The 11818-nt window shown below is 37.0% G+C and overlaps 1 protein-coding gene across 1 annotated transcript; it reads right to left on the reverse strand.

Annotated features, from left to right (window-relative positions):
• Nucleotides 1-1786: 1786 nt before the first annotated feature.
• LOC135309870 (uncharacterized) lies at nt 1787-4928 on the reverse strand (the record flags this gene model as incomplete). Its single annotated transcript, XM_064436467.1, has 2 exons — nt 1787-1889; nt 1996-4928. Coding segments are annotated over 2 exons (3036 nt in total), but the record flags the coding sequence as incomplete, so codon positions are not given.
• Between the last annotated feature and the right edge of the window lie 6890 nt (nt 4929-11818).

An 11818-nucleotide genomic window follows, 5' to 3' on the forward strand; every position in this document is an offset into this window, starting at 1 on the left:
TAAATAACTATTACGACAGCCAAAAATAGTTTATTGTTTAACCAAATTGTACAATCACACAATTTCAATCTTGCATGCATTAAAAAAAATAGAAATTAATAGATCTCATGCATTATTTTTTATATAATTAATAAGTTTATAATTAATCATTATTTTGATGATCAAGAAAACGAGATAATATAAGATATATTATAATAATATTTAGAATCGTTAAAAAAAGTTTAGTTCGAGTTCAGATCTGGATCGTCAGATTCGGAATCTGTAGTTTCACAGCCTCTTTTAAATACAAGCCAAGGTTTAAGTTTGTCAATAGAAACAATGTTTTCATATCCGCGTTGGCCACGCTTGCGAGTTAAAGGAGTGCTTTCAATTAAAAAACGGTCGTTAGGTAAAACCTTTACTATCCTATATGGACCCTGAAATTTAGCAGCAAGTTTTTTAGAGTTTCCATCACTAGGTACCTCTCTTCTTACGCTAACTAAATCACTGACTTTATAAGTTTGTGTCGTGATACGTTTAGAGTCATAACGAGCTTTAGTCTTGACTTGTTGTTCAATTATACGTTTGCCAGAATCAGTTCGTACTTGATTTAGGTTTTCTGCTGCGGATACCCTAGTGTCATCCAAAATTTCGCTTAACATATTTTCAGAAGTACTATTTATATTAAAGCCAAAGAGGAGTTCCGATGCACTTTTGCCGGTTGTTTTATGTATTGTTGTATTAATTCCAATTTGTATATCTGGTATATGATCGTCCCAGTTGTTATCGTCTTTACTATTCGTTTTAGCAGTTAACGCACTTAGGATTGTTCTATTGTACCGTTCACATTGCCCATTCGCCCGTGGTGTGGCTACTGCATTAAGAATGTGTTTAACACCTATAGTTTTTATAAATGTGTTAAAGCTATGACTCGTAAAAGACGTCCCTTGGTCGGTGATTAACCTGGATGGAGCTCCAAAGCAAGCAATATGTTCTCTCAATGCTTTAATAGTAGTAGAGCTTTTAGTATCCCTAACCGTTTTAATATTAACGTATTTTGTAAACCCGTCGACGATGACTAACAAGTAACAATTGCCTTTTTTGCTGCGGACAAATGGTCCCAAGTGGTCGGCATGTACAGTATGGAAAGGGATTTCAAGTTTGGGAATTGGATGCAACTTTCCCTGTTGTTTACCTGAAATTTCTTTACTATGTGCACACTCGAGACAAGATCTTACATATTTTCTGACAAATTTTCTCATTTTAGAAAACCAATAGGTTTGTTGTATTCGCGCTAATGTTTTGTCAAAGCCGAAGTGGCCTAAATCGTCATGGTTAAGTTTTGTAATTTGCCATCTTACGCCCCTTGGTACGACCCATCGAATGTCGTTTTCCCCCTTTCCAATAATACGATATACTCTATTATTTTTTATTTTATAATTTTTCAAAATATCAACCGTTTTTTCCGCATTCGGGTCTTTTAATATTTCTTTTATACGTGCTATCTCATCATCACTATCTTGAACGGTACTGATCCATTCTTCTGATCCTACAGAAAGTACGTCTAGTACGTGCCTTTCTTCCATAGCATCCCCTACCGGGTTCCTACTTAGAGCATCCGCGTGACGCATATTAGCCCCGGGTCGGTACTCGATTTCACAATTGAACTCTTGGAACTGAACCCACCAACGCGCAATACGAGGGATGAGGTCCCTTTTGGATAAAGTAGTACGAAGGGCATTGCAGTCAGTTAAAATCTTAAAGGGGATGCCTAATAGATAAACTCTAAATCTGTTAAGGGCTGCTATTACTGCGAGAGTTTCGAGCTCAAAGGAGTGTAATTTTTGTTCGTCAGGGGTAGTCTTTCTACTATAGTAAGACACTGGCCTAAATAGTCCGACATCATCCTTCTGTAGTAAAATAGCACCTACACCGTGTTTACTAGCATCGCTGTGAACTTGAGTTTCTCTCTTTGGGTCATAAAGCGCAAGTAATGGTCTCTGGGCTAAAATGGACTTTATGTTTTCGAAGGCGTTACTTTGTTCTGGACCCCACCGCCATTCAGAGTTTTTCTTGAGAAGGTTCGTGAGAGGTCTTGCGATAGTGGCAAAGCCTTGAACGAATCTCCTAAAGAAGTTTGCTAGACCAATGAACTGTTGTAACTCGCGCTGACCCTTCGGAATGGGGAACTTTGAAACGGCTTCAGTCTTTCTTTCGCCAGGTTTTATGCCTTCACAATTAATTTCAAAGCCTAAAAAATCTATGTTGTTCATAAAAAAATTACATTTTGCGAGTTTAAGTGTAAGGCCCCCTTGCCTCAAGAGAGAGAGTACCTCTTCCAACCTACATAGACCTTCATCGAAAGAGTGTGCAGGGATGAGGATATCATCCATGTATATAAGGGCATATTTAACCTTCGCGTCCGATAGTATTTTATTAATGGTTCGTTGAAACATAGCTGGAGCGTTCACGAGGCCAAAAGGCATTCGTGTAAATTGGTAAAGGCCATCAGGCGTTACGAAAGCAGTTTTGTCTTGTGAACCTTTTTCGATTGGAATTTGGTAGTAACCAGAGGCTAAGTCTAACGATATGAATAGTTTATTACCTGCGAGCCGATCAAGCTGGTCGTCAATAAGAGGGAGAGGATAGTGGTCTTTCTTTGTGCGTTTATTTAAAGCCCTATAATCTACACATAAACGTTTGTCGCCCGTCTTTTTTCGGACCAGCACGATCGGACTCGCGTAAGGTGAGGATGATTCTTGTACTATCCCTGCATCGATCATTTCTTGAACCATGTCTCGTACCATGGATCTTTCACTATGAGACAAACGATATGGTCTATACACAACCGGTTCAGTATCATTAAGCTCAATGATCATTTCACCTGCGGTCGTAAAACCAATGTCTTTTAACCCTGACGAAAAACAATCTTTAAATTTTGAAAGTAATTTTTGAAGTTTAAGTTTCTGTTCGACAGTAATATCACTACCACACTGTACAGCGTCGTCAGGAGAATTTTCATCAAACGATATGGTATAGATTTCAGGTGTTTTAGTTATTGGCATTGAACGAGTCAAAAGGGACCCCCCTTTAAACACAACAGGGTTATTACTAATATTTTGTACTAATACACGACCCACACCGTCGTCTAACTTATATTCCCCTGGAAGTAAATAATGTTCATTATTTGCAATATTTCGCACAGTTCCATATATGTATATTGACCCTGAGTATTTGGAGTGGGCTTCTACTGGGATGGAGTTCAGTCGATTTGGGGGAACTGTTACATCTACTTGGACCATGAGAAATAATTTACTATCACAAATCCTTTCGAAAATAATTTTGTCTGGGGTCTTGGTTATGATAATATTGGGTTTCTCCGTAAATGTGTGACCTAATAAAACAGGATATTTAATCACGTTATCATCTACAACAAGGACTTCAATATTATCGTCTATACCTTGTACTGTCACATTAACATTACATTTACCAAGAGGTTCTACTGGATGTCCACCTATACCCCGTAAGAATGGCAAGTTCTTTTGAACCAATTTCAATTTCAACCGTTTAGCTTCTGAATACCGGATTAAAGTACATTGACTACCCAAGTCTACCAAGCATTCGATAGATTCAGCATTTATATATATTTCAATTATATATTTACGATTGCTATCTCCTTGATCTACTAATGCTACTTGTTTTTCAGGTTTTAAACTATTATCTGCGGGATCCTCGCGATGATCGTTATTTTGATTATTGATAACTAATTTAGACCTACAATACTGACTTAAATGACCCGTTTTATTACAAAAATCACATTTAGTGAGAGGTTTACCGCATTTAAAGCTTTTATGTCCGTCTTCGTTACAATTATGACACTTAATATTTGCATTAGATTTCTTATTGTGATCTAAACGCGACTTATCGTTAGATTGAATAAATCTTCTTTCGCGTATCGATTTTTCGCCTACTTTTTTCGAATTCCCGGATTTAACGGTTTTAAAGTACTTTAGTACTTCTTCCGGTTCGTGAAAACGAGCCGCTTGTGCTCCAACTCTAATTGCACGATCATCGACACCATGTAATAAACAATCTACAGCTTTACGTCCTACAATTCCACACCGATTTAAAAGATTCATTTTATTATAATAATATTGCTCTAGCGACTCATTGTAACGCACATGCTTGGCCAACATTTCGCTTAAGAGTTCTGCATAATCTTGTCTACAGGGAAATGATTCAATAAGCTTTCTCTTCCACTGTGTCCAATTGTACAAAACTGTACTTTGGCTTTGGTACCATTGCTTAGCAACGCCGGTTAATTTTTGAAGAGCGAAGTGTATAATTTCGCGCTCATCCCAGTCGTAAATATCTGCACATTCCTCAACCTTAGTTAACCAGGCAACTATTGTTTGATCTTTGGATAGAGGGTCAAATTCGGGCACTACATTTGAAAGAGAAAGCTTATTGCTCGTCTGACCTTTCACATTGCTTAATATATCGAGGAACTTATTCAATAAACCATGACTACTATTAGGTAAATCATCGTCTGATAGATCACGACGCGACCTTCGCGAGGTAGCACGCGGCCTCCTTCGTGTTATCAGCCTCCTAATAGGGCTATCGTCATCATCTCTGCTGTCATCACGAGTGCGATGTCGCTCCGCCCTTGCTCCTTCATCAGTAGAATCATTACGATGACTACTGCGACTACGTGCCTTATGGATACGTCTTGGACTATGACGCGATTCTGATGAACGAGATCGCCTCCGCGAAAATCGGCGCAGTCGACGCTCGCGTGAGCGCGATCGTTCATAACGTTTATTTATTGAATCATCATTATTATAATTAGAGTATTGCCGTCGTCTCCGATTGGTTATACGGATTATTGTAGATGGCTCCCTACTCTGAGATTTAGAAATTGAGCGTTTGCGGACTTGCCTGCCATTAGGTAGACTCCCTTCCGCTCCCTCGCTCGCGACGTTGACTCCCGGCGTGGGCCGTTGTTCCATATTAACGGATTCACGACCGGTTACTGGCCTGTCTCCCACATTGTCGCCTCTATCAACACCGCCATCAGAAGAAAAATTCTCCATATTCTTAAACAGAAACAAATTCATTTGTCATATCATCTAAATACATTAATAACCAATAATAAGTGGTCGTTATAAGCTAATCATTATTATTGCCAGACCCAGTAAAACGTAATATTTATTGTAATAATAAAGATTTAAAGCAAAATTTCTGCGTGTTTTCAATTATCTGATATGGATTAATTTTATATCAAACTAACGAACCCGACAGACGTTGTCTTGATTATATAAATAAATTATGAATCTAAACAATTGTCGAATCCTCTTGAACACACACAAAAAAATTCAAAAAAATCGGTCCAGTTATTTAGGAAAAGTCTAATGATATACACAAGGACAGAAGGTTTATATATTGAGCTGGATACTGCGTTATTTGTCGAAAATTAGAGATCTCCGGATGAGATTGAAACATGTTGGTTATTAAATGACTATATACGTTGGTAACCCGCGTAATTATTTAAACATTATAATGGCTAATTATCGACATAAGTCACACGTCAGATAGTTGCCCTGACTAACAGTATATTATCGTATGTTATCAGGTACCCATTGACCACTGTGCAATACGTAACATAAATAAGTTACTATGTAATTGTTGATTTATTGAGTGCAGCTTGATCATGGTGAGCAAATAAAAAAAAGAAGGGGAAAATAATGAATCACAAGGAGTTACAGTAATGCTTTAAAAAAAAAAAAAAACAAAATAACTGGAGTGGCTAACAAAAGGTAAAATTACTTACCATATAGCCATATAGAATCACAGAGTCGTGTTGTGTTTGCAGTGTAATAAAAATATAGTTAATATAATACACATAGTTATTTCCCACTTTATCATGCATGAATTATAGAAGAAATGTTGTGGGCTAGGATTGACTGATGAATCGTAAATATCCTCGGTCTATCCCACTTCTGATATGTAGGAAATAACTACATATGTAATATTTCTCAATATAATTTATTGCCAAAAATACATAATAACATTACAGTGATAACAACATTGTACATCTTACCTTAGAATAATAACACACTGACACTTAACTCGAATAACACTTTATATTAAGTTGAATACTGTCTCCGAGGGCTCACTAGCACAGACTGAGCCGAGAGTTGTGAAAATCACATATATACCCCACTTTTACTCCCACCATTATGGTGTGTTCTGACATAGCGCTCTCTGATTGGTTAATATTTTAAATGTCATTTATAGCGGTACATTTACAATTTGTTGAATTTTTGTGATGTTTTATGAATAACGCTAACAATACATAGACATGGCTAAAACCAAACAATGATGTTAACATCAGACATCGGTGGAGGAAATTGACATGCTGTACCGACTCCACATAGAGTGGGATAAGGGTAGGCTGATGATGACAGGTTAGTACCTGTTTAGTAACCAGCTGGTTTAGTAACCAGCTTTTACCCGCGACTGTACCTTCGTGAATCCACGTAGGTAGATAAAAATATTATTTTGAGTTCAAAGTAGGTACTTCACAGTACCAGCCATCTAGGTTACACAATGTTGAAAAAAAAAAATAATAATAAAAATAAAAAATAAAATGTTGTGCATTCTTAATTCAGGGTCGTCAACGCGTGAGTGATGATACCCCTGAATAGCCTAGCCTACCCCCTACCGCCTGGTAGTAGAGCATCCAAAAGCTGCATTGCGTTGCCCAACCCCCTTGCCCCCCCTTAAATAAATAAATAAGGACAAATCACACAGATTGAGCTAGCCCCAAAGTATGTTCGAGACTTGTGTTATGGGATACTAACACAACGATACTATATTTTATAACAAATAGTCAATCAGAAAAAGATCATTTTCCACCGTGACCCGACCGGGGATCGAACCCGAGTCCTCACTGTTCAGAGGCAAGCACTTTACCACTACGCCACCGAGGTCGACAAACATTGCGGTTCCGTTGTGCTTCGTTGTTCTCTATAGGTTTTGACATTGACGAGCGGTGATTTACGTCAAAACTCCATACAATTTCTACGTTGTTCTGTGTTGATTCGTAGATAGATATAAGTAGATACTTAGCTATTTGTAGAACACGCGTTTTGTTAAATTTACATTATATTTACATACTCTAATTGTATATTTTTTATACATATATTAATTACCTAAATGAGTAACATAAAACGTAAATAGGTAATAAAGGTAATTATTATGTTTTTTACATGTACAGTGTGCATGTAGGTAAACTTGTTACAATAAAAGTTACCTAAATATGAAAGTTATAAAACCGTCCTCCTGAAAGGCAAGAAATAATAAGTATAAATATTTTTTAGACATTTAAGTAAGTTAAAAGAATATTTTGATACGTGAACGTTGTCGCGTCGTCTGGAGACCTAAATCCGTTTAAAATTTTAGGGTTTCGTGTAAAATTTAGAAAATCGAAGACTTACAGGATCACTCGTGTGTCTTGTCTATCCGTCCGTATTCCACAGTCAATTTGCTGAACTATATCGTATGAAATTTCAAATTTGGTAAGATGGTAATTTTTTGATCCCGTGACTCAACAGTAAATAAATATTTTTTCAAATACTTATGGGTAATATTTTAGGGGTAAATTGGGAAATAAAAAAAAAGTTTTGCAAACTTTATTGTGTAATAATTATTACACTATATTAATTTACATCGAGTCTTTCAAGAAAATAATCTATTGCTTTCATAAAAAGTCTGCAACGCACCGGTGATCCGTATCAGATTGCCGGTGTCCATAAGCCGCAGTGTTTGTTTACCATCAGATGACTATAGGTATATGTTAACCCCTATGCGAATTGATAATTAAGTATTAGATTTACTGGACGGACATGCTAACATAAAACACAATGGGCAATAAGTATTTAAGGTAAATAATTGAAACGATAACGATAAAGGAAAACAATACAAAACAGTCACCCACAGGTTAACCATGTATCACTACACTACGACCTCTATTGTGAGAGTAATAGGCGCGAGTTTCGAATGACTTTGGGTACGTCTATGTGGTATTGGCCATACAGTTAGTTTTTAACAGGTTTTTAGCAAAGCAAATAAATTAATCTGCGTCGTAAATGTCGATATTTTATTTATGTCTTTAATAATAGGCTTTATTTCATACACACACACGAGATGATGCCCGGGGCTTCGCTCCCGTGGGAATTTTGAGATAAAATATAGCCTATAGCAATCTTGGATAATGTATCTTTCTAATGCTGCAATAATTTTTGAAATCGGTTCGGTAGTTTCGGAGATTACCCGCCTCAAACATACAAACTCACAAACGCTCCTATTATAATAATAGTATAGATTATTTTACCCGGGTCTTCGGCCTTGTGAGTTTTTCTGCGAATGCGGAACAGACATCATTTTCATACAAACTTTCACCCCCTATTACAATAACTTGGGAACTAATTCTCGAAAAAAAAGTAGCCTATGTTTGAATAGGGGTTTTTAAATACATGCCTTTGCAAATTTCATCAAGCGGAACAGATAGACATACTTTCGCATTTATATTAAGTAGTATGGATACAGAATCACTTATTTACCCCGCGTCGTAGACAGAGCCAAGAGTATCGTTGATTATAGTTGAATTTTCTAAATGCGAACCTTGGGCTTCGAGCGTAACAGCTCCGAATCTAACAGCGAACCCATCGGGATAGTTACATTGCAGTTAAATATTATAAAAAAATGACAAAAACGAACGAAGTTCATCGATAAAATGATGGAACCTCATTTCGATTTTGAGGTTAATGTCTAATCTGCAATCACTGGGTCACATATTATCATAACTTGATCTGTTACAAAAGTCTGCTCTAAGGAGTATTGTGCTAGTTTATATTTGCGCTCTGGCCACTTGGTCCGACTTCTATTAACCGACCAATCGGACGACATGAACTTTTGTCCCCTTGTGCCCATCGGAACCCCGACACACACTTCTGAAATTGGGTGTGCGTGCCTGTGTGTGTGCACAGATCGATCAATTTCTTCGAAGTCAGACGTGCGTAAATGAAAATCGTATTACGAAAGAGCTTTCAGTCTGGGTCACGTCTGAGTGTTGTTTACCTTTTACATTTTTATTTCCAGTTACATATATAATTTATAGTTTTTTATTTCACTTAACTATACAGACCCAGCTGAAAATATGCGCTGTGGCTCATGCCGCAGCATATAGCTGAGGTGGTTAGATACCTTTTCGGCTTCGATTTTAGAATTTTCCGTTATTAAGTTCCTATAATTAAGTATATTTTAGCACAATATGTAAACACAATAATGTAAATGTGTTTTGTTTAGCCGAGTAAAGATTTTCTTTCTTTCTTACCTTATTTAATCTCACATGTTGGTTTGGTAGAGAGTGGCGCGTCGTTGGCTGTCAACTTGTAATCGGCTGCGGATTAGTGAGTGGGAACTTGTCCGCTCGATTCTCATACTGGCTGCACTGTCGTCGAACAGTTTGCCAAACTTTGGTGGATTCGGTACACATTGCCGGTTTTTCATTGCGGTGAATGAATGCTGTCATACTAACTATGCAATGTGCTCATGCGTTCCGACGGTATGTGTCTGAGTTCGGCTACATTGTGGAGCTGGTATCATCATATCATATTGTTTGTTTTTTTTTATTATCAATACTCAATGACAATCATGCTCTTTTTCTATACTTTTTAACCGTATACATTATAAATAAATAAATAAATAAATATATCAGGACAAATCACACAGATTGAGCTAGCCCCAAAGTAAGTTCGAGACTTGTGTTATGGGATACTAACTCAACGATACTATATTTTATAACAAATACATATATAGATAAACATCCAAGACCCAGGCCAATAAGAAAAAGATTATTTTCCATCATGACCCGACCGGGGATCGAACCCGGGACCTCTCGGTTCAGAGGCAAGCACTTTACCACTGCGCCACCGAGGTCGTCAAGTCAACTAGGTATGTAGGCACTTAAATACTTTGTTACATTATATTATCACCACACTATCGGCAAACAGTTCGCCAAACTTGTCGGTTTTTTGTTGAGTAGGTACCTACTTAACTACTCGTAAATAAAAGCTTTCATACAAACACGATGTTCGTGCATTCACGTTGACATTCTGTCTGAGTTAGTGATTAAAGAAAAAAAAAAAAAAGAAAAGAAAGAAATCATTTATTCGGCAAACACATAAAATCCAAACATACAAAAGAGTAACGAGTATAGATCGAATACGATATGTAAGCCGAAATGGCAGCTCAGCATGGTGCCGTGGTATCGAGCCAATGCGCTGATTTTCAGCTGGAACCAAGTAAAAAGTAGGTATGGTGGCAAAATAAACAAGTTAATATGTACGGAAACAGAAACAAACAACAGCAAACAATAGGATAAAACATATACTGACTTAGGAAAAAATGTAAAAAAAGGAATAAAGATGAATTACATTGGAAGCTATGGAAATATATATTATATATATATATATATAAAGTATAAATATGAAACTAAAGATAATTCAATGTATTGCCTTCAATTTGCCGCAATAAAGTAAACTCTTTGATGCGTTTACGGAATATTGTAACATATGATTAGACGATAGTGCAACTGGTTTACATAGCTATCAGTAATAGTAGTTAAATACCTTTAAGCAGCCTAAATATATCTGACACCACACACCAGTATTAGCAATAAACTGGATAAAAAATAATACAGATTTCCTATTGAATAGGTAGGTATTATAGGGTTTGATAGGATCCGACTCGTGCTTGACCTCTGCTGTATATTCATAGATAAGTATAATAACATATGTAAGTTTACTTTTTCACTGGAGATAAGAACATAATATTATGATTTACTAATCTTCATGTGTCGGACGTGTAAATTAAGTCCGGTTCACGAATAGGGTTCATGCTTTTTTTTCTGTCTATAGGTACCTACATATACATAATCTTTGTGTTTCTCTCCTATGGGTATCCGCCCTAGGCTAATAATTACGATTTAAATTGATTTTTCATTGTTAACCATGTCACATACGGTTATTAACTAATTTTTGAAAATAATAATTCGCTGAAAAAATCTGGAATCGAGCGGGAATTGAACCCACACCCCTGTCTATCCGGTACAGTGCTCTCTTAGCTATCGAGACGGAACTGGCATGGTCTCGGCAGGCCGCTCGATTCCAGATTTTTTTTCATGTCATTATTATTTTCAATAATAATTAAGATTATGTGCCTTTATACAGAAACATTTCTGTTCGCAGAACATTTATTTATTTAGTAATATTTCATTTTAGGGTATTGTCTGTCTCGTTGAAATATTTAGGGTACCTACCATTTTGCATGGGAATGTACAATATCAGCGCCCCCTGATCCTCGCGCGCTTGGCTGTAACCTTATTAGCCTGAGTTAAGGTCTTACATGTAAAACAAAATCGAGACGTTTTTGCTTTGGAAGCCGCTGCACAAAACAATGAGGTAGTTATTGTAAGGTCCGTCGTGGTCCGTTGTTTTCTTTAGGTGCTGATACTGACGTGCGTTGACGTACATCGAAACTTGTCAATTTCTGCGTTGGGCTTACCATCATTTCGTAACGCGATCGACTTTACGACCTAAACTGACCAGCATCGCAAATTCTTACCATCGACTTAATTTTTTGTATGAATGCGATTCATTTTAGGTTCCTAAATTGAACTGAGTTGCATTGGAATCGGTCTGTAAAAGTTGATGGTAGGCCAGCAGTGTTGTTTGTCAACGGACGTCAAAACGCGACTGAGCAATTGAGCAAT

This window comes from Plodia interpunctella, chromosome 16 (genome assembly GCF_027563975.2).
Source record: "Plodia interpunctella isolate USDA-ARS_2022_Savannah chromosome 16, ilPloInte3.2, whole genome shotgun sequence".
Taxonomy (NCBI): domain Eukaryota; kingdom Metazoa; phylum Arthropoda; class Insecta; order Lepidoptera; family Pyralidae; genus Plodia; species Plodia interpunctella.